The sequence below is a fragment of the Balaenoptera ricei genome, chromosome 5 (assembly GCF_028023285.1).
Source record: "Balaenoptera ricei isolate mBalRic1 chromosome 5, mBalRic1.hap2, whole genome shotgun sequence".
NCBI lineage: Eukaryota > Metazoa > Chordata > Mammalia > Artiodactyla > Balaenopteridae > Balaenoptera > Balaenoptera ricei.
The window spans coordinates 139,634,169-139,660,721 of record NC_082643.1 but is presented as its reverse complement, the minus strand read 5'-3'; the positions used below and the strand labels follow the sequence as shown (position 1 = coordinate 139,660,721).

General features: G+C 55.5%; 1 protein-coding gene across 3 annotated transcripts in view; it reads right to left on the bottom strand.

Moving 5' to 3' along the window:
• The window catches only part of SORCS2 (sortilin related VPS10 domain containing receptor 2), a 506,781-nt gene that overhangs the window by 72,978 nt on the left and 407,250 nt on the right, over positions 1 to 26,553 (bottom strand). For all 3 annotated transcript variants that reach the window (XM_059923653.1, XM_059923654.1, XM_059923655.1), the window contains 3 exons: positions 17,892 to 18,056; positions 6,659 to 6,732; positions 2,596 to 2,660 (listed from right to left, as the gene is read on the bottom strand). In XM_059923653.1, the coding sequence (XP_059779636.1) occupies positions 2,596 to 2,660; positions 6,659 to 6,732; positions 17,892 to 18,056 (304 nt within the window). The remainder of the gene's footprint in view (positions 1 to 2,595; positions 2,661 to 6,658; positions 6,733 to 17,891; positions 18,057 to 26,553) is intronic.

Here is a 26,553-nt window from a genome sequence, read left to right as displayed (position 1 = left end):
GCAGGAGCGGCGTTTAACCACAGGGGCCAAATGGAGCCCAGCCAGGGAACTCACAGACGTCAGCGCTTTCGGGGCACATCCTGCCCACAGCCTCGGGTGGCCGGGCAGCATGGAGAGTGCCAGGGGCCCGGGCTGGGGGCCGGAGGACCTGCCCTAACTCACCGGCAGGGTCCCCTGGGTCTCAGCTCCTCCACTGTAATGTGGGTATTAATGCCCAGCTCAAGAGAGCAGTTGAGCGTCTAGGAGACCGTGCGCACAGTAGGCCCGCAATCAGCCACGGCTGTGCCATGGCCCCCTCCTGAACCACTTCCATCTCCCCTCTAAACGGCCTTGTCACTCCCTGTGGTCAACACTGAATTTCCTGTCGTGGGCTTGCCTGGCTGGACACGCCGTGGAGCTGAGCCCAGGCCAGACTCAAAGCGGACCACCTGCTCACTCATTCATTCATTTACTCACCTGCCCACTCATTCGTGCGTGCATGCATTCATTCATTCATTTGTTCACTCATCTCACTATGGTCAGGCCCTCCCTGTTCCAGCTCTACTGCCAACGAGACAGACAAAGACCACCTTTCACGGGGCTGATGGTTTGTGCAGTGGGAGAAATGCTGATTCACAGCGCTTGCCAATTTCTCTGGTGTAAACCACCGCGCCCCCCCGGGGGGGGCAGTCTCAAGCCGCCGAGATGAAGTTTCTGACCACGGGGCTGAGAAGGGAGGTGGACGCTCGGCTCTCATGAACCGGCACCAGCTGCAGCTCCGGGGAGAGGCAGACGGACCGACAGTGACCACGTGGTGTGACAGGCACTGAGCGTCCTCGTGTCCACAGCACGGATTGTGGCCGCAGGGTCCTGCCACGTTAGCGCAGGGGCCCAGCATCTGCTCAGGGCGACTGGCACCTGGCCGTGTGCTTATTCATTTGGTGGCTCTACTGGGGACACAGAGGTGAATCGATCAGGCCCTGCCCCGTCCCCGAGGAGCTCCAGGCCCGGGGAAGTGTGCAGAGCTGTGACAGAGCAGCCCGGGTGCTCCGGAGCCCAGAGGAGGGGGTGGGCAGCCCGGGAAAGACGTTCAGGGTGGACAGATGGGGTGCAGCCTTCCTGCAGGGGCGAGGACAGGTGTAAGGTGACCTTGGGGAATGGCCCGTAGCTCAGGCTGGCCGGAGGGTAGGTGGGGCTGGAGAGTGGGGTGGGTCCTAAAGGCCCGGAGGCTGTGCCACCAAGCTTGGCTGGACTGAGTTCTAACAGGGCTCCCGGGCTGGGGTGGCTGGAGGTAGGGGAGACGGGGGAAGGACGCTGCTCCGCCCTGGGGGATCTTCACGCGCACGTCACAGCTGCTAGGCTCAGGGTCCCTCCTCCCCCGGGGAAAGTGGGCTGCGCGGAATCATCGCTGGGTGAGAACGGCGCCCCTTGTTGAGGATGGAGGCCTGGCCTTCCTCCTCACTGGAGGTGGGAGAACACGAGACATCCCCCGCCTCTGCTGCGTTGAGCCCCGCTGGGGATCAGGTCGCCGTGAGCGCGGCCGGGATGCTTTTGGATTTGTGTGTGGAGGATGGTGGGGCTGCGGTCTGTCCCGGCCCGTGACCCTGTGATTTGGGGCAGCCTGGAGCCTCTGTGAGCTTTTTCTGCTCCTGGTCAGTGAAGCTGAAGAAACAGTAACATTCCCGCAGGACAGGGGGTCCAGGGAAGAGCCGAGGGCTTGGACGTGGTAAAGGGACCCACCGCACGTTGATACACAACGTCCCCAGGCTGAGCGCCACGTGTGGGGCCCATTTCACAGACAAGGAGGCCGAGGCGCAGGGTCACTTCCAGGGTCCCGTGGCTGGCACGTGGCGGGCAGGGAGCTGACTCCAGCGCCTCTGTCGCCAGCCAGGACTCCGGTGCCTGGCACCACTGAACCTACCCTCCACATAGTATGGCCCAGCCAGGGGACAGCTGTTTGCACTTGTCAGCTCCCACTGTTGGTTAAGTGTGACCCTGCCCGGGTCTCCACTCCGAGAGAAACCACCAGGAGGTCCCACCAGGCAAGGGGCAGGGCTGCGTCTTGTACTTGACCCTGCTGGGGACCCTGCTGCATCCCCAGGGATGTGACTGGTCCACAGGGAACTCAGTCAGTGTTTGTTGAATGAAGGCACAATCTACAGGTCCTCTCGGCTCTGATGTTCTAGAACATTCCATGGTTCTGCCGCCAGTGCCACTCCTTCAGGAGCACAGAGGACCTTTCTCATAGCATGCACGGCCCCTGGGCTCATCGGCCACAAAGCCCCTTGCCCCACTGGAGGGGGGCAGTCATCGGAGGCCCTGCCCCACCTCAGCACTCAGCAAGCTTGGTGGGGGGCAGGGTGGGTGCTGAGAGATGGGGAAACACTCAATGCTCAGGGGCCAGAACAAGTCATCCTCTCAATAGACTTTGCCACTGGAGTGGGGCTCCTGGACTTCAGTTTATCCCCGGTTGGAAAACAAGCACATTTAAAGTTATGCCTCATCGTAACACAGCAAGGTCAGCCGTGGAGGGCCAGCCACGAAGGACAAGGGCAGCCGAGCCGGCCACGGGCTGAGCAGACTTGGGGCGCTGGCTCCTGTACCCTCCCGGCTTACCTCCTCCGAGCTCCTGGGCCTCCACGTGGACCACGTCAGGGTCAGCGTCCACCCCAGAGACAGCCCTGGAAAAGAATGGCCGAGGTTGGCGTCGGGAATGGAGCCCCCAGGCCCTTCTCGCGGGGCCTGTGTGGTCCCCGAGCCCGAGGCAGCCATGTGGCCTCCCGGATCTGGGGCTCAGAGGACACGGTCCTCCCCGAGAGCCCACCTGCTCCTGGGAGGCCGACGGAGCCCCGGCCTCTGCCTTGCAGGGCCCAGGGTTTGCTGGGCATTCTTCCGTTTAGAGTAGTTTAGAGAAGACTTTCACATCCGTGCATGTAGGTGTGTGTATATGTGTGTGCGTGCGCATGTGTGTTAATGATCAGAACAATCCTAGGGGCAGGAGGTGCCTGGGAATGTCACCCTAATTTAGCCACTGAGGGCACGGAGGCTGCCCACGACGGAGCGTTCAACATGGCCCGAGACGAACGGGACGAAGACACACCCTGGGGGGGGGCAGGGACTGGGTTGCCTCCTCCAGGGGAGCTGGGCACAGCGCTGACCCCCGCCCACCCAGCACAGGGCCTGGCACCCAGGAGGCGAAGCGCAGGTTTTTCAACTGATGATGTGACATGGTCCAGGGTTTCCCAGATTTTTACCGGTTCCAGGTATCAACTGGACTGTCATCTCCTGCCATGTTCTGTATGTCAGCTCCCTTTAGAACCTTCTATCTACTTCAGCCATCTCCTGAGCAAGAACACCCGGACGTCATGGGTGTGCGGAGCTGATTATATTTGTTATAACGTACATTCCAGCCGGTGTGACTGTTTAACTCCATCCACCAAGCCGACCCTCTCACAGACAGTGATCTGAGGCAGCACCTTGACTTTGCCAAAGAGCAAACTGAGAGTCTGATGCAGAGGTCACTTCCCACGGCCACTCAGCGCCCAGGACAGGCATCCCCATGGCCCCTGCAGGCCAATGAGATGTCCCTGCCACTGACAGTCCCCGGAGTTGGCCCCTCTCAGCTCTCAACCCGATTCCTAACGGGCTTGGCACCAGGGTGCCTGTCTGCTTCACCTCCTCCAGGGGCCAGGTGGTCCCAGGTGGACAGGGGAAATCCACAACGCTCCCCGTGGCGGGATGTGCAGTCTGTGATGCTTCAAATGTGGGTGCCGGCATAAATCACTCTGACTCTCCATAGAGCCTCCATCGCAAGGTGAAGTGTTGATTTAGGTTTTGTGAATAGACCATTTGTAAGCTCCTTGGAAGGAGGTCTCCTGCCTGACATTTTCCTCTCTTTTCTGAATAAAGAGAGACATTGTTCCCTTTACCAGGAGCACTGACCGGCCCTCAGCTGGGCAGATGGAATTTTAGTTTGCCCATCCATCATCTGTAAATGGGGTCATGACACTCGGCCTGTCACTCATCCACTCACTCACTCTCTCATTCCCTCCGTCTCTCTCACTCACCATCGGAGCCTCTCCCCTGCCACTTCCCAGCACGCCCACACCAGGCCCTGCACCAGGCAGGGAGCACAGTGGGCCTGAGGTCCCTGCCCCAGAAACCCTTGGTCACGGGTTTTGAAGACCACGTGAAACTCTGCATCTACACACCTCAGATGAAGCCTGGCTGCCTGTGGGAAAGGACAAGCATTGAGCCCTGGGCCTTCTTGTTTGTCAAGGTCCCCAGAGATAGTATTTGGGGAAGGGCCCTTGGTCTATTGTTTAGAAACAGCAGTCACATGAGAAGACCTGTGGCCATGCAGGCTCAACAAAGAGCACAGGGAGTTGATTGCTACTCCTTTGGATACTAAGGGAAGCTCTGATGCAAACAGTTCTGGTAAACCCTCTAAGACACCACCACCAGGGCTGTTGTGGGATGACCTCTGTCTTCCCCTCACCTCCCTTCAGGACAGAAGTACTGCCACTTGCCTCACACCTGGGCAGGCACTGGAGCTCATGGAGGCGGAAGGCTGAGGCTTTACGGGTGAGCGTGGGTTCGAGGCGGGAGGAAGACTTGGAAACGCCTGGGGAAGTGCAGGCGGCCAGTCTGCCCGGCAGAGAGGCCAAGGGCAAGGTCACTGGCTACGGACAGAGGCAGCCATGGCCCATGAGCTAGGACAAGTGCCCTGGCCTCTCTGGGCCGCCGCTTCCCCTCTGCAACGTAAGGGGAAGACAGTTGGGTGTCGTGTGGATCTCATAAGAGGATGCACTTGGACCCGAGGTCTGGCGCCCGGTGCGCAGTCAGTGTTCACAACGTGGCTGCTGCTGGGCGGTCCTTACAATGTCATCCCAGTGCCGTTGAGAGACCAGCAGGGAGGCGACGCATCAGGGCATTCGTGGGCCCAGAACGTAGTAGGTCTCCCAGCCCCCGGCCACGGCCCCATGAGGCCAGTCTAACGAGCTCACTTGTTTAAGCTTCTCAAAACATTAAGGGTCTGAGTCTCAGACAGAACACGGGGCTTCGGCGATTCCCGCTGTCAGTTCAAGGACAGAGAGCGCCTTGGAAGTGCTGTCAAAACAGCATTATTCACTGTTTACAAGAGGGGCCCGTCCCTGTGCTGTCACCACGTTCCCGGGGAGACTCCAGGGCCCCGAGCAGACAAGTGTCTGGCGTGATTATCCCTCTCGCATAACGACTTGGAGCAATTTGAGAAACCTGGGGGAAGACATAATTTGATTTGCCCGTGATAACAACGTGTCTGAATGAGCACAAACTTAGTTTTCAGTGCCTGCGGGCTGTTTCTCTCTGTGGCCCCAGAGGGCTCCCTGGGACTTGGACGTGCTGGCAGAACCGCTCCCCGCCAGTCCCCCCCATTCCTGATCTGCCAACTTCCCAGGCCGCCCTGCTCAGAAACCCCACCTCCTGGCCCCCCTCCCCACCTCCTTGAGCCCCTGCGGGCTAACAGTTGACAAGAATGACAGGGCCTGTGATTGATGCCGCGCTCCAGTTTCCGAAGAAGGACCCGGGACCTCTCGAGGGCGGCCACGTGGAGGGAGCCCTCACACCACCACCCCCCAACCCGGGGCGGAAGACACACCCCCAGGCCGTTGTTCCGGAGGCGAGACCAAAGCTTCCCTTCAGCCTGTGGCCCTAAGTCCGCAAACTAGTTCCTGGCCCCGATTAGCATGAAGACGCAGAAGGAGCAAGAGGGGGACGGGAAGCTCGTCCCACAGCGTTTGTCCTGGGGACGCAGGGCTGTGCCTGGCTGGGAGGCCTGGGCGTGCATGTGCAGCCCAAATGAGATAAGAAAGGAGAGGACGTGAGTGTGTGTCACTTTCACACTCAGGAAAACGCAGTTTGGTGGAAAGAGCCCGTGTGTCACTGCACGCATCTCCGGAGGTAGTTTAGGCGGGGGTGGGTGGCAGCCGGGTCAGGGGCGCCAGCGTGGGCTCTGAGCCCCGCCTTTGGCTTCTGCTTCCTCTGCCCCTGGACCTCGTCCCTGTCTCATCTTCGTGGGTTGCACTTGCTTATCCAACAGGCGTTTCCTGCGCACCGGAGCCTCCTTGCTGGGGCGGTGAGACTAGAGTGCCACGCAAATCGATTGTTGAGGGGCTCCCAAGAGATGACACAAACGCGGAGGGGGCCCGGGCACCAGCTGGGGCAGGAGTGAGGGTCCAAGACCGGCAGGGGCTGAGGAAGCCATGGGGCAGGGGAGGCTGCATCGCCGGGCCGTCAGCCGGGGGCCAAGTCGGGACCAGGACAGGAGAGGCAGGGGCAGTGGGAAGGGGGGAGGGGGGGTTCCGTGGGGAGGGGGACAGTGGGCCTGCTGTGTGTCGGGCACTGGGCCAGCTCTATGTGCATTAGTGCCTCTCCCTACTACGGGGGAATCGGAGGCCCAGAGAGGGAGATTCACGTGTGCGAAACTGCACAGCTGGTTCGTGGGTGCACACGTGGCCTGAGAGGCACCAAGCCCCAGCTCTCAACCCTTTCCTACGCTGTCCCGGCAGAGCAGAGAGGACGCCCCGGAGGCCCCCCTGGGATGAGGAGGGCAGGGCTGGGGCAGAGAGGAGAAGGTGGGGGACCTGAGCTGGGGGCCGAGGGGGCTGACTTGGCCTCGCCGGGTCCTGGGCATGCTCACCAGAACACGTGGTCTTTGGTCACTCGCTCCTGCAGAAGAGTCCACTTCTTCCCCAGGTCAGACGATACGTAGAGCTTTAGGGTGGAAGGAGGAGAGAGAAAAGTTTGGTCACGACATGAGGAGTGAGCCACTTCTGAGAGCTGCATCACCCTTGGATGATGACTGCCCCGGGGGAGGCTGGCCGGTCCTGTCCAACCTGGCGAGGACCTGTTGGGGGCAGGCCCTGTGCTCCAGGTGGGTACAGACCAGCCTCCGAGAGGCGGAAGGTCAGGCACGGGGGCTCCATAAAGGGCCAGTCTCGACCCCAGGCCAGCTGGTAGGAGGCCAGAGACAGGGGCAGAGGTCCCCGGAGGAGGTGTGTCTGAGTGCAGGCACCCAGGAGGCACTTGACTGTCCTTTATGCATGTGGGGCGGGGGGAGGGCGCTCTGGAGGAGGGAGCAGGAAGGGTGAGACAGTCAGTTCAGGACACAGCAGAGACCTCTGAAGCCTGGTTGGGGCCTTCACTGCTATGGTAGCCCAGGGCCTGTGCTTGGGGTTTAATGCTCCGCGGTCGCTAACTTGAAGGACCTAATAATTTTATCTCTGAACTCGAGATTTGTGAGCAGAGCCGGACGGATCAATGAGCTGGTGTGGGGCTTGGAACCTGGGTTCCGGTGGCTCTGCCAGCGCCTCCAAGGGCGCTGCCACCTTCCACCCCTGAGGGGGGCCTGGGCCTGGGGAGGGTCAAGGTTGGGTGGCCGTGCGCTGAGTCCTGAGGCCCTGGGAGCCTGGAAGGCCTGCGTCCACCCTGCCTGTGTCCCTGTGCACAGGGAGTATGACATTAGTAGCTAATAAAGACACCGTGACAGCTGGAGAGAGACCATGGAAGAAAGGGTTTGTCCCAATTTTTAAACGCTTCTCATTTTGCACTGGACCCTGTAAAGTACACAGCCAGCCCTGCCTGAGACCACCAGGCCGCTGGACAAGATGAGGCTCTCAGGAGGGCTGAGGCCAGCTGCCGTGGGGCGGAGGCAGGGAGGCCCCAAGGAGGCCAGGCCTCAGTCCGGCCCTGGGCTGCAGGCTCATGGAGGGGAGGAAAGGGCTCCGGAAGGTGCCTGTTTAGAGAGCTGAACAGGTCCTGGGAGGAGGGAAGGGGGAGGCGGCGTCTAGGGCTCTGACCTGGGGACCTTGGGTGGGGACAGAGCCTCGAGCGAGCAGAGTGGGCTTGGGAAATGCCTGCAGGGGCCACAGGGCAAGACCTGAAGGGGAGGGAGGGGACAGCTCTCTGGGGATCACAGGACAGGGTGGGGGGGAGGAGCACCCACATTGGAGCGCCCGCTCCATCCTGCTCCAACCTCCGCTGGGACTCAGTAGCTCCATTTCTTTTCTTTTCTTTTTTTTTTTTAATAAATTTATTTATTTAATTTAATTAATTTATTTATTTTTGGCTGCGTTGGGTCTTTGTTGTTGCACGCGGGCTTTCTCTAGTTGCGGTGAGAGGGGGCTACTCTTCGTTGCAGTGCGCGGGCTGCTCATTGCAGTGGCTTCTCTTGTTGGGAGCACAGGCTCTAGGCGCGCGGGCTTCAGTAGTTGTGGCTCACGGGCTCTAGAGCACAGGTTCAGTAGTTGTGGCGCACAGGCTCAGTAGTTGTGGCGCACGGGCTCTAGAGCGCAGGCTCAGTAGTTGTGGCGCACGGGCTTAGTTGCTCCGAGGCATGTGGGATCTTCCCAGACCAGGGTTCGATCCTGTGTCTCCTGCATTGGCAGGTGGATTCTTAACCACTGCGCCTCCAGGGAAACCCCTCAATAGCTGCATTTCTTACATCAAGGCCCTGGGAGCCAGTGTAATGTGCAGGAGGTGGCCGTGATGGGTGTGGGCTACCCCATCACAGCCCTGGTGCTTCCCCAGATGCGTCTCCACGCCCTGGAGGCCAAGAGAAGCCAAGTACAGCACAGGCTCCCCGGCCCAGAGCTCCGGGGCTGAGCCACACCCGGCCCTGCATCTGCAAAGCTCGTGGTCCAGGAGGAGAAACGACAGACCCGAAGGCAAAGGATTGCCCCTGAGCACAGACACTTGCCAGACGCTGGGGGAGCAGGAGGGAGGATGGTGCCCAGGGCCCTGGGGCAGCTCACACAGAAACACGTGTGCGAGCACCCCTACAATGCATACACGTACTCAGAGACATGCACACACAGAGACAGACACACAGAAGCCTGCATGTGCACAGATACACGTATACACGCAAGCTCACACGCTCAAGCATATACACACAGGGAGACACACAAGCGCATGCGCCACCCGGCCCCCAGACACAGACATGCACGTGCTTACACACATGCACACACATGTGAATGCACACAGACACAGAGACACAGCTACGCATGCACGCACCCATAGACACATACGCACACACACGAGCAAACCCTCCAGTCGTCACTGGGGCCTGGTGGTGGGCGGGGAGCCGGCGCCTGTTGGGTCCTGGCCCCATGGGGCTGGAGTGTGCACACACACACATGCTCACACACGCGCGCCCATGTGGGATCCTGGCCACCACATACCCCTCCCCTCCCCCCCAGCCTGGGGGTGGCGGGGATGTCTGCAGCCTCTGTTCTGGGGATAAACCGCCATCCTGTTTTGCTCCTGTTGCCCTTCCGATGCCTTTGTAACCAATTCCCTGTGTTAGGGACCCTCCGTGAGCCATCTGGAGGTTCCTTGTTCATCCCTGGACACCACTTGTTGCCTGGCATCAGTGCATCATCAGGGTTGTGGGGATGTCTGCAGGCAGAGGAGGGCAGAGGCCCTTCCATGGGGAGGGAGCTCCCGAGCACAGGCCTGGGAGCAGGAGGTAGGGGGTAGGAGGTGCTCAGCAAACAGCAGGTGCTCAGCAAACAGCAAGTCGGCCTCCAGGTGCTGGGCCTCAGTCTGTGCAAAAGTGAGGCTCACAGCCAGACGCTGAGGATGGGGCAGAGCTGTGACTTCATCTCTTAGGGGTGGGGAGTCAGGGAAGAGTTAAGCAGGTGGTGGCAGCTCTGCTCACATGGTGGCCCTCCGTCTGCTCTATTTGGGAGGCTAGTGGGATGGGGAGTGGTCCCTATCCTGCTGGAGGAGGCCTGGCCTCCTCCTTCCTCTCCAGAATGGCTGGGCAGTCCCCAACGGCAACACGGAAACCCAGGCCCCTGTCTCCCAAGTTTGGGGCCGGCACACCTGGGCTCAGATCCCTGCCCTCCCTTTCTGGAGTCACCCAGGTGAACCTCGGCTTTTCGCAGTTGTAAAACGGGTGGCATCCTCCTTCAGGAGGTCAGGAGGGTTCCAGTGGGTCCCGCGTGTCAGGACTTCACGCAGGCAAGGCGTGCGCTGAACTGGGGCTCTGAAGCCCCCGGACTGAGCGTCGTGCCTACCGTCCTCCTAGACAGAGCTGCCCGGGGCGAGACGGAGACTGCGGATGTGAGCCTAACACTCCCACTTGGCCCCGCGATCCTGTTCAGTTCTGCTTCTGCCCACACTGTCACTCTGGGGTGTCCGAATCGCCTTTCCCCCTTGCCAACAACAGCCCTGAAAACTACAGATTCCCCAGCTGCCTAGGAGAGAAATTTCAGGAAAACGTTCTCTCCCTCTTCCCCGCAGCTGCAGAATTGCAGACCGGCCCCTGCGTGAGTGATTCCTCCTTGAAAAGGTCATCTCCTAACCTCGGGGTCTTGTGAGAAGACGCCCCACTTCAGGATAGCTGTCCCTACCCATAAAAATCACCGAGAGCCTCTAGAAAGAAAGTCACTCTGAATAGTTGTCTGACTGACACTTTGTGACCTGGTGACAATTGCATAACAGTTGTCCCTTTTTCTTAAACTTGGGAGTTTTCTTTGTTAAGCTCCTCTCCTCTGCTCTCACCGGCAGGGAGAAAACACTCAGGCTGCGAGATTTTCTTACTCAAAGAGGCTGAGAGTCTGCATCTTAGTCTGTATTCCACCCGGTGCCAGCCGCTGCCCCCAGCTACCCCTTCAGGGATCCCCAAACCCTGGCTACTCAGAGCCAGTGTCCCCTCCCCAAATTCCTCAAGCCCCAGGCTCCTGCTATATTCAACTCTTGCCGTTTGCTGGACCCACCTTTTTTCTCTCTCTTGCCTCTAGGCCTTCGCACATGTTGTTCCCTCTGCCTGGAACACCCCTCTTCCCCTCTCCCACCACCCGGCCGACTCCTCCCTCTCAGGGCAGTCTCACTTTACCCATCTGCAAATCGGGAGAGCACAGCTCATATCCTCAGGCAATAAGTGAATAAAAAGGAGTCTGAGGCCACCAGTCTCAGGATTATGTAACCTCCGGATTAACGGATGGCGTTATCGTTGCCATCACCACCGACGCACTTGCCATTTATGACATCTGCCCCAGAACTTTATGAAGCCTTTCCAATTTGCTCTCATGGGAGGTGATTGCATAACACACAACCAACTGCTGCAGAAATAGAACATTTCTGCTGAATAAAGGACAAACACCGGCAAATAAACACGTCAGGGACATCCTAGTTACTGCAGCTAAAACCCACACAGCGATGTCCTGGGGAAGGGTTGACTTCCTCTAGACCACTCCTCTAAGAAAAATAAAAAGATCAGAAGATGTTCTGATCTGCTGTAAAGGTAAAACGATCAGAAGTGAGAACAAGGGCGAAATAAAGGAAAAGGAGGAGGATCAAGTCAGAGGGAAGGTGCATCCCATTCACAGACATGTGTGCCAGTAAGTCTCACACAATTATTAGAAGCACTGCAATTCCGCCCGGCTTTCAGTGGTAGGTTGGGTATGATGGTTGGAACTCAGCATCCTTCCTTCCCTTGCTGTAGGGCACCTGGGCACACTGCAAAGGCTGAAAAGCTGAGATGCAACATGACTCAGACTCCCTTGCAGCTAGAATTCTGGGTCAGATAGATGCACGCATGCGAGGTTTGGAAGGGGACAGTGCCATGGAGGCAGTTTCCTGCTGCCTCGGGCCATTTATTTTATCATATTGAAGTACAGTTGATGTACAATGTGTTAGTTTCAGCTGTACAGCACAGTGATTCAGTTTTATATATATACATATGTATATATGTATATATATATTCTTTTTCAGACTCTTTTCCCTTATAAGGGAATAGATTACAAAATATTATTAGAAAATATTGAGTATAGTTCCCTGTGCCGTACAGTAGGACCTTGTTGTGTATCTGTTTTATATATAGTAGTGTGTATATGTTAATCCCAACCTCCTAACATATCCATAGGTTTGTTTTCTATGTCTGTGGCTCTGTTTCTGTTTTGTAAATAAGTTTATTTGTATCTATTTTTTTTTAGATTCCACATATAAGTGATGTCACTTGGTATATGTCTTTCTCTGTCTGACTTACTTCACTTAGTATGATCATCTCCAGGTCCATGCATGTTGCTGCAAATGGCATTATTTTATTCTTTTTTATGGCTGAGTAATATTCCATCATATTGTATATATGTACCACATCTTCTTTATCCATTCATCTGTCGATGGACATTTAGGTTGCTTCCATGTCTTGGCTATTGTGAATATTGCTGCTATGAACATAGAGGGTGTATGTGTCTTTTCGAATAACAGTTTTCTCTGGATATATGCCGGGGAGTGGGATTGCTGGATCATATAGTCACTCTGTTTTGCTGGCCAGCAAGGTCATGGGTTTGTGTTCGGCAGCCATCTTCCAGGTCTGTGGGGTGGAGGGACAGATGTGGTGGAGGCAGCAGCTGGACAAACCTCTGTCTCTGTGGACGTTCCCAGGCAGTGTGGGCTGCAGCAGTGGTGCTTTCAGATGCCTGGACCGTGGCCTCAGCTGCATGTTCTTGACCTTGGTGACCCCAGTGGAGTTCCCAGTCCCCCATCTTCCCCTGCTGGTCCAGCTTCACAGGCTTCTGGGAGGATCCTTGGGAGTCTGGCCTGAAGCCGCACCTCTAGCCCTCCCAAAAGTTTAGAGCGCACCCAACGCCCCACGCTAAATCCTTTTTCTGCTTAAAATATCCAGAGTGAGTTCTCGTTCCTGCCCTGAGCCTTGTCGGACACAACAGTCAGAGCAAAAAGGAACACACTCTGAGCTGTGAGATTCTCACTGCTCACAAAGCTGTTCTCATGATCACAGTACCCTCTACTCATCCCTTTTTTTTTAAAGTTATTTTTAAATTAATTTATCTATTTTTTAAAATTTATTTTACTTTTGGCTGCCTTGGGTCTTTGTTGCTGTGCACAGGCTTTCTCCAGTTGTGGCAAGAGGGGGCTACTCTTGGTTATGCTGTGCGGGCTTCTCATTGAGGTGGCTTCTCTTGCTGCCAAGCATGGGCTCTAGGCGCGCGGGCTTCAGTAGCTGTGGCATGTGGGCTCAGTAGTTGTGGCTCACGGGCTCTAGAGCACAGGCTCAGTAGCTGTGGCACACGGGCTTAGTTGCTCCGCGGCATGTGGGATCTTCCCGGACCAGGGCTGGAACCCGTGTCCCCTGCATTGGCAGGCGGATTCTTAACCACTGCGCCACCAGGGAAGCCCCAGACTCATCCCTTCTTAAGAGAGCTCTTGCCCGCCCCACCCCACCCCCTTGATAGCACTCCTCCTCCTTTTCAGCCTATATAAACGCAAACACAGCTTCATTTGGGCTGGAGGATTGCAGGGGTTCATTTTTCTTTCTTTTCTTGTGCGATCATCTTTGTGGTTCTGAAGTTGTATTAAAAAGTAAATTTACATCCTGGCTCGTTCTCTAAGCCCCTGGTCAATCCCCCTCCTCCAGGAAGGCTTCCCTGATTGGCCACCCAAGGTGTCTTGTGTCCTCTACTAAGTTTGTGGAAGGCAGTCTCAGGCTCAGATCAATTTCTCACAGTGCTGGGAAGCAGAAGAGGTTCTCGATGGGAAGCAGAATAAAACATAAGAGTGGGTCTATTGATGTTTTAGAGGTAAGTGCCCAGGGCTCTGCCTGTGAGCAGGTCTGAGGTCCGAGCAGAGGGGAACAGGCTGGTCAGTTTCGTGCCAGGGGTCCCCAGCGAGCTGGCGTGGGGAGGGACTGCCCAGCTCTCACATCCTTTTGATTCCAGGAGCCTAATGCAATTTGCTGAGACTTGAAAGAAAAAAACCCACTGCATTCAGCTCTCACCCAAGGAGGCTGTCCAGGCTCCAAATAAGGTAGCCTCAGAGCGCCCCAAATTCTAATGACACAGTAAAGGAGGGAACTAGAAGTAGGGGGGCAGGGCAGCCTGAGGGGTGGAAGGACAGTCTTTGCTAGAGGAAGGGGCAGGCATCTGGGAGGAAAAGGAAGGGGAGGGAATAGAGGAGAGCGTTTGCTTTTGTAAAAATCTGCAAGTCCTTGTGAGCGAGATATTTATGTCCAGCCTGTGGACTCTGGGTTTGGCATATGAGTTGCTTTGCCCAGCGGGAAGGGATGTGATGTTTTCCAGGTCAAAGCAGACACGTGGAGGTTCTCATGTGGTTTCCTCTGCCCCTCGGAGCCTCTGCCCTCCATCATGAGAACGGCATGTCCGCAAGCAACCGCTGGTTCCAGAACAAGAGACCTGAACCCTGGCAGGAGGCACGCCTGTCTAGTCAGTCCTAAGCGAGCCCGGCAGGACCCCCGCTGACTCGCAGACGCAAGAATAAGAAAGAATGCTTGTTGTTGTGAGCCAGTGAGGTTTGGGGCTGTGTGTTACTCAGCATTATAGCAGCAGACGCCTACCGAACACACCAGATCCGTTGGCATCAAAGTCAGTGTTGTCCGACCAGCCATCCTGCTGAAACCATAATGCCTAAAAAAACAGCCCTGCTGTCATTGTTATTAATGTCCTCAAATTCTTCATTCCTTTTACAACCACAGTGAAGCTTTTCTTCCCTCCTTTTTCTTTCCCCATAGTCACAGAAAAGACCCAAAGAAAATAACTGAGATTTCAGCTCCATTAATTTTCCAGGGCACCATAAATTAAAAAGCAATTGCAATGCAGTCAATCTCTGTGGGAAAATAAGTCTCTGTGATTGTGCTTTAGTCTAAATACATGGAAGGCTAAGTAGCACTATTAATACCCAGAATACATGCTGCTCCAAAGGAAAGCACCCAGAGCAGAGGCAGCTCGTGAGGCCAGGGAATTTCAGGGACATCCTGAAATTCAGTCAGTTAGCAAGGACCAGACCTTGGCACAAGACTTGCTTTGGCCAGTGATGTGTGAGGGGGTGTGATGTATTCCAGGTCAAAGCAGATACACTAAACTGAGGACCAGCAAGGAGGCCAGGTCCTGTAGACAGCCATGGCTCAAGCCAGCCAGGAGTCTCTATGTGGAGGTCCCTGACCTGGGTGATCCCTCTTGGTAGAAATTCATTCATTCATTTTTCATCCATCCAGCTGCCATCCATCCATCTCCATGATCCATCCACCCCCATGCATGCATCCATCCACCCATCCATCTATCCGTCCATCCATCCATTCATCCATCCATCCCCCCATGCATCCATCCATCCACCCATCCAGCCACCATCCATCCATCCACCCATCCACCCATCCATCCACCCATCCAGCCACCATCCATCCATCCATCCATCCATCCACCTATCCATCCATCCACCCATCCATCCATCCATCCTCCCATCCATCCATCCATCCTCCCATCCATCCATCCACCCATCCATCCATCCATCCTCCCATCCATCCATCCACCCATCCATCCATCCATCCTCCCATCAATCCATCCATCCTCCCATCCATCCATCCACCCATCCATCCATCCATCCTCCCATCCACCCATCCACCCATCCATCCATCCACCCATCCATCCTCCCATCCATCCATCCATCCATCCATCCATCCAACCACCCATCCATCCTCCCATCCACCCATCCATCCACCATCCACCCTTCCATCCATCCATCCATCTATCCATCCACCCATCCATCCACCATCCACCCTTCCATCCATCCATCCATCTATCCATCCACCCATCCATCCACCATCCATCCACCCATCCATCCACCCATCCAGCCACCATCTATCCATCCATCCATCCATACATCCACCCATCCACCCATCCATCCACCCATCCATCCATCCATCCACCCATCCAGCCACCCATCCATCCATCCATCCGTCCATCCACCCATCCATCCACCCATCCAGCCACCATCTATCCATCCATCCATCCATCCACCCATCCATCCATCCATCCATCCATCCACCCATCCATCCACCCATCCATCCATCCATCCATCCACCATCTATCCATCCATCCATCCATCCATCCATCCACCCATCCAGCCACCCATCCAGCCACCATCTATCCATCCATCCATCCATCCATCCACCCATCCACCCATCCAGCCACCCATCCATCCACCCATCCAGCCACCCATCCAGCCACCATCTATCCATCCATCCATCCATCCATCCACCCATCCAGCCACCATCTATCCATCCATCCATCCATCCATCCACCCATCCATCCACCCATCCAGCCACCATCTATCCATCCATCCATCCATCCATCCACCCATCCATCCACCCATCCATCCATCCATCCACCCATCCATCCACCCATCTATCCATCCATCCACCCATCCAGCCACCCATCCATCCATCCATCCACCCATCCATCCACCCATCCAGCCACCCATCCAGCCACCATCTATCCATCCATCCATCCAGCCAGCCAGCCAGCCAGCCAGCCACCATCCTTCCATCCATCCATTCAATATTTTCAGCCAGGAACTTGAGGTAAAATGGTGAAAAAAACCAGGCACAGCCCTTACCCTCAAAGAGCTTACCCCAAGCGTGTGTGTACGGTGCAGACAATAATCAAATAGTGGCACAAATACATAATTACAGTCCTGGGAAAGAGAGGCACTGGAATCTGGGAGAGTGTGGAACAGTGGGTCCCAAGCAGGCCTGGGGGCTGCCAAGGAAGCTCCTGATCTGGACGGCTCCCACCTGCTCCAGACCCAGGCTCTGCCTTCTCCACCTTCTTCCACCCCTGGGGGCTGGCCCTGTGTAGACGCCATCCACAGGCTCCTTCTCTCTGGCTTCGGGTGGGATTCAGACCACGGGAGGCACCAGCAGAAGACCGGAGGGCGGGAGGGGAGAGCGCTGGGTGCCATGACCCCTGTTCTCCGACTGCCCAGCCGCCGTTCCTAGGGGCTGAGCGACCCCCTCCTGGACCAGCCTCCTCCTCGCCCTTTCCTTATGACTCTGGGGATCTGGCCTCCTACTGGGCAAGGTGGTTGGCTGAAAAAGGCCCCCCAAAATATCCATGTCATAATCCCTGGAACCTGTGAATGTGACCAGATGGAGAAGAAAAAGACTCTGCAGGTGTGATGCAGTGAAGATGTTTAGATGGGAAGATGATCCTGGATTATCCGGGTGGGGCAGAGGGAACTTTCACACACACGCACACAGACGCATGCACACATGTGCGCAGCAACGTGAAGATAGAGCAGGAAGAGTTGAAGACGCTGCCTTTGAAGATCCCAGTGACCCCTTCACACGACACAGAACTCCAGAAACTGGGAGAGGCAAGGGAGGGATCCTCCCCAGAGCCTCCAGAGGGAGCGTGGGCCCACAGACACCTTGGTTTTCGCCCCATGAAACTGATTTTGGGCCTTTGGTCTCCGAAACTGTGAGAGAATACATTTCTATTGTTTTAAGCTATCAAGTTTGTGGTAATTTCTTACAGTGGCCTCAGGAAACCGACACAGGCCTTTCCTACAGCCAGGGTGGCCCCTCCTCCACGGGCCCTTAGCAAGCTCCCTCCTCAGCCCCAGGGTCTCTCCTACCCCACCCACGCTGGCCCTGGAGAGAGCCCCCCATTACGCTCTCCTCTGTCGCCCTGTGAAGGTGCCCTGTGTTCCTGGGGCCCTGCCGCTCAACCCCTCAGAGGAGGGGACGCTGATTTGGGGTCTGAAGGACGATTCACTCTCATGGTGGAGGTGGAAGAGGCCTCCTGGCTGAGGGGAGGGCCTGGCGTGGGAGGGTGCGTGGAATGTTCTGGAAGTAGAGGAAGGCCCTGTGGCTGGACTGCAGAGAGAGGGGGACAGAGTGGAAGGGTCCCCATAATTATCCACCATCTATCGACCGGCTCTCGGGCCCATTTGTGCCAAGCGTGCAGCTCACCTCCCCCGCTTGGTTCTCCTGCAAAGCCTCGAGCTCCTGGTGGGCATTCAGCCACACGGCCCTGGGGAGACGGGGATGATGGGGGTGTCCTGGGCCCCACGTGATGGAAGGCGCCGTGCCCTTGTGCGTCACCAGGCCTGCTTACCTTGCCCTCCCGGGTGTAGGCCAGGACCTTGTCTTCCACCCGGGGGTGGAAGATGAACGTCTCCACGGAGAAGGGGATGACCTGCTTCTGGAAGGTGGCGCCCTCGTCCGTGCTGAGGAACAGGCTGTGGTCCCGGTCGCTGAGGGAGGCGCTCACGAGGATGATCTGAAACACACAGTGGGGCGTGAGGCCTCCCCGTGGAGATCAGGCGACGCGTCTAAAAGCCAAGGGCTGCTGGAGCTGCCAGAAGCCGGGAGGGGGCCTAGAATGGGTTCCCCGCATCCCCCAGAGGGAACCAGCCCTGCCGACACCTGGCTTCGGACTTCCGGCCTCCAGAACTGAGACGACAGATTCCTGTGGTTCGAAGCCTCATCTGTGGTACTCTGGTACGGCCGCCCCAGGACACTGACCTGCCCGGCGGACAGCTCTACAGCGGGGAGGGCTTACCGTCAAGTACACCCAGGAGCAGGGGCCATTTGGGAGGCTGCCTCGCCCTGCGGTCACTTGGTGGAATGACAGGGCCCCTCAGAGGGACACGCGAGAGCTCCTGTGTCCCTGGTGCCAGGGAAGGTCGACCGGCCCGGTGGGCTGCGACAGTGCCAGGAGCACCGGCACGCGGGGTGGAGGGGCCGCGAGCCGCGTGGTTCACCGCCCAGCGCTGTGGCCCCGACTCCCCCCTCCAGCATCATCATAAGGTCCGTTCCCCACACAGGAAGCCAGGGGGTCTCCTACACACGGACCTTGTAGAAACTTCATGGTTCCTGGGAGCCCCAAGGAGACACAAACCCCCCTAGCAGGGTCCCCAGGCCCTTCCTGGACCGGCCTCCCTCCCAGCCTCCACTTGCACCCTGGCCATGCCCAGCATGGGCCACAGCCCCACCCTGGCGTGGGCCTTCCTCACAAGCTCCTGCCACAAGGCTGCTGGGGACCCAGGACTTGCCCATCACATGCTCACCCCATTTCGTGGAAGCGGCCTCTTCTCCAGGGACTGAGGCCCTGTTGGGCCAGGGGCCATGTCTGTGGAGGTCACTACTGACCGCCTCCCTAGCCCCCCCACCCCCTGCAGGGCCTGGGCACTCCAGCCGTCAGATGAATGAATGAGGGAATGAGGGGATGAATGAATGAACCATGTGTGCTGGTGGAGTAGGGGGCTGGGGGCACACACTCCGTCTCCAGATAACCCAGTTCAAATCCATGTCTCTGTGACCAAACACCCTCTGTGCCTCAGTTTCCTTGTCTACAAAATGGGTGGCTTTCCCCGGGAGGGCGTGAGGCAATGAGATGCCCCCCAGGATGGCCTTCCTCAACCTCCGACACTGCTCTAGAAGACAATTAAACACACACAGCACAGCTCAATGAACTGCACAGAACTCCTGTGTCATGTGAACAAATGATAACCCAATGTGTTCTTTCTTTCCAGGGAAACCTAACGAGCTCCCCAGGGGCGGTCATTCATCTCCTCCAGCACAAAAGCCTTCTGTCTCCAGCAAACGGAGGGTCGTGGAGCCTGATTCCTGCAAAGATTGTGCTCGCAGATGTTCCTCATGGTGTGATTTACATGCAGGAAAAATGGGGCGGGGGAGAATGGTCAGGGGAGCCAGAGAGCGTGTACAAATGTTTACAGAGAATGTTTAGTGACAAGAGAGCTCATGCACACATGACATTTAAAAAGCAGGGCACAAAATTATAAGCGAGTCTAATTTCTGTACATTTCACATTGACAAAATTGTAAGGAAGTATATTATAATTTTGTCAATGGTAGGTGTATAGAAGTAAGTATAATTTTATCAGTGGAAAATGCATAGAAAGAAGAATGGAAGGATTATTATTCGGCCATAAAAAAGAATGAAACTTGCCATTTGTGACAGCATGGATGGACGTTAAGGACGTTTTGCTAAGTAAAATAAATCAGAAGGAGAAAGCAAGTACCATGTGATCTCACTTATATATGGAATCTAAAAGGAAAAAGGGAGGGAAAAAACAAGCTCATAGTTACAGAGAACAGACTGGCGGGGGGAGGAGGGTGGGCAAAACGGGTGAAGGGGATCAAAAGGTACCAACGTCCAGTTATAAGATAAATAAGTACGGCATGGTGAGTATGAGCAATAAAACTATACTGCATATTTGAAAGTGGCTATGAGAGCAGATCTTAAAAGTTCTCATCAGAAGAAAAAATAATTTTGTAACTATGTATGGCGACAGATGTCAACTGGACTTATTGTGATCATTTCACAAGACAAACATCGAATTATTATGTTGCACGCCTGAAACTAATATAACGTTGTATGTCAATTACATCTCCATTTAAAAAAAAGAATGGAAAGAAACACAGGGGGATGTTAATAGTGGTGGGTTTAGAAGGATTTTTTAAAAACTTTAAATAAACTTTTTAGTTAGAATAGTTTTAGATTTACAGAAAAGTTGCAAAGATAGCACAGAGAGTTCCCATATGACACACACCCCGCTTCCTCTTTCATGAATAGCTGACGTCAGGATCATACATCTGTCACCACTAAGGACCCAACATCGATACATTGGTCTTATCTAAACTACACACTACATTTCACCCGTTTTTCCACCAACGTCTTTTTCTGTCCCTGTTCCATGTTCCCACGTGACGTTTAGTTGTCATGTCTCCTCCGGCTCTTCTGGGCTATGACAGTTTCTCAGGCTTTCCTTGTTGTTGATGACCTTGGCAGTTTTGAGGAGGACTGCTGGCTGTTTTGTAGTAGTTACCTCCCCATTTGGGTCTGTCTGATATTTTTCTCGTGCTGATGCCGTGGTTCTGGGTTTGGGGTGGGGGAAGGAGCAAAATGAGGGGTGCCTCCCTCATTGTAGTGGACGTGCAGTGGACGTGACCTGTCACCGATGATGCTGCCCTCGCTGGCCAGGTGGCACTGGCCAGGCGTCGCCCTGTAACGTTACTCCATTCCTCCCTGCCTCCATCCTGTCCCTTTGGGAGGAAGTCGCCTTGCGCAGCCCACACCTGGGGCGGGGAGTGGGAGGGGAGAGGCAGGCGGCCCTCCTGGAGGGTGGAGTAGCTATATACATTATATGGAATTCTTCTGCCTGGGAGATTTGTCTTTTCTCCCCCATTTATTTACTTATTCAATCATGTATTTATATCACTATGAACCCACAAATATTTAGTTTATGCTTTGAGTTGTATTTCAATAATATTTTCTTATTTTGCTGCCCAAATAGGTCCAGCTCTGGCTACTGGGAGGACTTTTGGGGTCCTGTGTCTCCTTTGACATCGTCCTTCAACTCCTAAATGTTCTACACAGAACCTGGCTTCCCTGGATAATCAGGAGAAATGAAATAAATCACCAGGACTCCTTCCACATCTTTCCCGGCTACAGCACGGTTCATTCAGTATCCACTGGACACTCTTGGCCTGGCTCCGCGCCCCATCCCAGGGCAGCAACTCTCACGCCCGGCTCCATCTGGGCCGTCTGGCCAGGGAAGCTCGTTAAAGCACTTTGCTCGTGATGCATTTTCCACAATGTTTTTACAATACAACTATTTACTTATTTACCTCCCCCACTAGACTGTGCCCCCTGATCTCAGGGGTAGGGAATCTTTTGGTTTCTCTAGCACCCTGCACAGGCCTGACTCCAAGCTGTCGGTCAGCCAAGCCCGGATGGATACACGAAGGAATGCACGCATGCATGCATGAATGAATGAGCAATTCCAGCTCAGTCTGTGCCTCCTAAGAGAACTGTTTGTTTGTTTTTCTCCTCTGGGAGGAAAACATCCTTAGGGATATTTAAGTACCTGGAGAACAGAAGGCATAAATAATCTCATTCACTTATTCCTGTTCACCACTCAAAGTTTCACACAGCAATGAAGGCTCATTCGTTCGTTCATTCATTCATTCTTCCACAGTTGCTAAAACTGCAAGGTCAAGCAAGGATTTAGGTATGCACAGGGCTTTATGGGAGCAGAGCAGGGGGAAAATATCATCCAGGTGCAGAACAAAAGGAAGGGCTTCCTGGAGGAGGTGATACCCAGACGAGCCTCGAAGAATGAATGGAAATTTGATCCAGACCCAGGGGAGGGTGTTTCAGGCAGAGAGGACAGCATAACCAAAGGCAAAGAGGCGGCGTCCCAGCTGAGACCGCTCACATCCTGACCACCTTTGTGTGTCTTGTTCCCTTTGGCTGGAGGGCACAGCAGGATCAAGACACCCCCAGCGTCACCACCGGTAACTCAGAATCAGGTTTTAAAATCTCAAAATGTCACAAAATCCAAGCGTGATAAAATGAAAATGGTTTCTTTGAAATGTTCTGAGCCCTGAATTCTGGGCAAGTTCAACAAAGCTGAATGTTTCTCATTTATTTTTGGCGTCCCTGCTTTGCCGGTGCCCCCAGCATGAGTGTAGCCTGTTTTTATGATGGGACATCCTCCCCCTTTTATCTGCTTATCAAACGCCTCCTCATCCACCGAGGCACCTTTAGAAGGTCACCTCCTCCAGGAAGCCTTCTGTGATACACATCCTCCAACAGAGTTTTCCTCATCCCTCCTCTGCCCCTTCCCCCAGCATCTTGTACATTCATTGGCTCCAGACCAACATTCCTAGGGTTCTCCGCAGGGAACCCTCGGAGAGCCTGCCTTTCCCTCCAGGTGGGGAGGCTGTGCAGCCTGGCAGGGCCCAGGTCCTCATCATTGCCATCCAGCCCGGAGCACGGGACCTGGTCCAAGAAATGGGTATTTGTTTTCCCACACAGAATGAGGGCTCTAGGTACCGGGTCGCCTCTCCACAACAGCCCTCAGTTACAGCCAAGGCCCTACCCACGGTGGCAACTGAGGCGGAAGGAAAAAGAACCTGAGGAAGTGATTCTGGCCGGGGGCCCAGCAATCTGTGGTTGTGGGCTATTTTTGGCCTCAGAGTGGGACAAGCCAGGAAAGACGGGGGAAGGAAAAAGTGAAGACAAGGAAAGGATTATTGGAGCAAAGAAAACAAAGCAATTAGCATCGTGCAGAGAGGAGGCTGGCAGATTGTTCTTCCAAATTGGGAACCGGACAATTTTAAATGGTGTATTTTCACTGCTTACTATTCTGGGGAAACATATGGCACCCGAGCTAGGTTCTGGGGGCCCTTGAGGCTGGGTGTCTCAAAATCAGAGGCAACACAGTCGAAGACAAATATTTGATAGATTCGTTGGACTAATGGCCAGCCCATCTGAAGCATGAGTTCCAGGGTCTAATTTGCCAGGCCAAGTACAAAGTGCAAATGTGGGGCTCCTTGTTCAAGAGGAATTAGGAATTTCAAGATGGTGCCAGTAGAGCATCAAACCAAGCGCAGATCCTCCTGCGATGGCCTAGGTCACACGCCCATAAAGTGGGCTCTTTCCAAAGCTATTCAGTTAATACACTCTGGGACCAGGAGTAGCAGCAGCCCCGGGGCCTGTTAGGAACACAGTGTCTTGGCCCCATCCGGACCCGCGGGATCAGGGTCTGCATTTTCTCATGGCCCCCGGTGAGTTCTGAGCGCCCTCCCCTTGTCGGCGGGGGAGCTGCTTTAGGCCGCAGCTCCTGCTGGTTTCGGCCCTGAGTCCATTAGCTGTGCAACTCTGAGCACGCTGGTGGGCCTGGCCTCTGCTCCCCACCAACTGACAAGGAAATAACCATTGTGAACTCGAGCCCTGTCCTCGGGATTTTACTCCTCCCAGCCCTGCTCTCAGCCGCGCTGATGGGGTCCTGCAGGATGGGGGGACCCATGATGATCCCCGGGAGTCCAGGCCGCGCTGCTCGTGGAACACGTAGCCCATAGCAGAGGCCTGGTTGGACGGGAGCAGAGCAGGCTCTGGAGGCCCACGGAGCTGGGCTTCAGCCCTCCTTTGCTCCTGTGAGCTGTGCAACGTTGGGAAAATTACTTCACGTCTCTGAGCTGCAATGTCCTCCTCTGTAAAATGAAGATAGGAATTACCATGGCAGAAGCGAGTTGAGAGTTAAAGGAAACAAAGTATATAACAGACTACCCCGGCGGTGCAGTGGTTAAGACTCTGCACTTCCACTGCAGGGGGCAGGAGTTTGATCCCTGGCCAGGGAACGAAGATCCCGCATGCCATGCAGTGGGGCAAAAAAAAAAAACCACAAAAAAAACAGACTTAGCATAGTCCTGGGCCATGGCAAACCTGCCGTAGGTGACAGTGGGTTTATTATTGCAGCATTTTTCAAAGAAGTTTGGTTCACCAAACACCTTCGTGGTTCAGGGTCCCAGTGCTGAGGCAGCTCAAAGGCGGTGGTGAGAGAGACAGTCCAGGGAGCATATGATTCCCTCGCACCAGGAAACCCCAGGACAGACGAGGACAGAAGGCAAAGAAGCTGTCCCAGGGTGAGCGAGCCGTCTCTCTGGGGGGTGAGGGGGGGCCAGGGCACCTGAGTTTGAGTGCCTCCCTAACTGTATACCCTAGAGCCTCCCTTGCCTCGCCCTAGGCCTGACCTTGGGCTGGGGGCTTCCTGGAGGGGGTGGCACCTGAGCCAGCCCTTGAAGGATGAAGAGGAGTTCGCTAGGGGAAGCCAGTGATGGTGGAGTTCAGTGGGACCGGCACATCGATTCTGAGTGGGAGTGGCAGGGCACTTCTTCCAAAGAAAGTCACCGGCTTGGGGATTTTTTTTTTTTTTTTTTTCAGATCACATTATTGACATGTGCTTTATTGGATAGGCTTCCCCGACCACCAAAGTCTATCGGCAGGTCCGTAGATGAGATTTGCTTCCCTCTATGCAGGACTCATGGTAGAAATGGGCGGTGGAGGCCTGACACCGGGCAGCGGGCACAGAGGAGGGCCAGCCCAGTGCAGGACACAAACGTGGTACAAGTCACTGTGACACGGAATAACAGGAGCCGCCATCGAGCTGGCATGCAGCATGGATGCGGGCAGAGAGAGACACAGAGCTCCCCAAGGTCCCCTCCCGGTGAGGACGGAGCAGGGGCGCTCGACTCCCCGAAGGCCGAGCTCCCCGGGCCAGTCTGAAGGCGGCTGGGCAGACAGGCCCTGTCTTCCCCCAGCCTCTGCATCACCCCCACGGAACCCGTGTTAAAAACAGATCTGCTTAGCTCTCTCAGCCGGGATGTGCTGGGTGGGAAGCCTGCAAAGTGGCCGGGGCTCGGATGCGTGGTAATTAACAACCCTTCTGTTACTTCCCATCCAAGCCTGGCAGCCAGCCCCAGGGCTCTGCCAGCATCTGGTTGGAGAGATGCAGGACGTACTAGCAGGGCAGCTCTGAGGCAGCGTAGAGATGATGGGCAGGGGCAGGTGAGGGGTGGAGTGCATCGCTTCCTGCACTTAATACAGCACATCTGCTAAGTAGGTGCGACCATCCCCATTTCTCAGATGGGGAAGCTGAGGCCAGAGAGCCCTTGTGGGGTCACACCCAGCTCTTCCCTGTGTCACTCATCGGCATCACATCATGGCCAGTGATGTGACTGCATCAGCCCGGAATGTAGCAACAACACGGGGGTCCTGATGCAGCAGATGTGGGAGAGTCCAGACAGATTCCCCCCACTCCCATCCCAAAGACTATTAGGCATGGCTTCCAGATGTCTGCAGGTCCGTCCCGAGTTTTGGGGATGATTTCTGACCACATGAAGGGGCAGAGGAGGGCGGCGGCAGCGGGGGGAGTGCCTTTCTTTTCCTCTTCATCTTTGCTTCCTCTCCTTGGTCCACCATCCTATTCTTTAAGACCATTCACTGACTCATGCAGCTGTGCCTCGGGCCCCAGTCTGGGAGATGAACCTCACAGGATCCTTGCCCCGGAGGAGCTAATAGCAGACAAGGGAAGTCATTTACTGGTGTGAGCAGTGCCCTGGGACAGGGGACCCTGAGAAGGGAGGCCCCTCCCCCAGGCGGGACTGGAGGAGAGGAGAGGCCGTCTGGAAAGTTTCCCCGAAGGTGAGCTGCACGCTCAGGAAGACGGCGGGAAGACCGCGTGAGATGCCCACGTGGGCCTCCTGTCTCCCTCTTGGCCAGGTCAGGAGACCTGCCTGAACCTGGCACCCTGGACGCCCTAATGGGACCCTTCAACACGGGCCTGTCCCTCCCTGCGTGCCCGGATCACGTGCGCCTGGCCTCCTGCTCGGATCTGCCTGCCTGAACCACCCCTGCACGAACCAGTCCAAGTCACCATCCCTGGTCCCCTGCTGGGCTTCTAACCCATCTCCTCCAAAAGGTGGTGCCAACGTGCCAGTCTGCCTCGCAGCGAAGCTCATGCAAATCATAGCTGTCGAACCTCAGAGTTAAAAAAGGAAAACAAACAGCACCCAGAAACTACTTCTCACCTCCGCCAGAGCTCTGGCTGAATGCGCCACAGATGTCTGGTTTCCATTCAGACTCTTTATCAAGGAGAGGATTTGTTTTTAATCTTCTCTTTACCAAGTGGAGCCCTAAAAGGGTTCCCTCCCCACCCCCGGCGATGGGTGTCATCTGGAATTACCTTTCTATTTGAAACCCAATCGCCCAGTCTATTCCTTGCCAGACAGATGTGCCCAGCTGGGGACACAGAAAACTTGGCTTTGACGCCAGGAGAGGCAGACAGTGGAGACAAACAAATACAGGTGGCATCCACCCCCGGGTCTCAAATTAGAATCTGTGCAGAGCGTCTTATACACGCCGGTGTGAGTCACGATGAGCAAAAATAACTCTTCTACCCAGTGCTT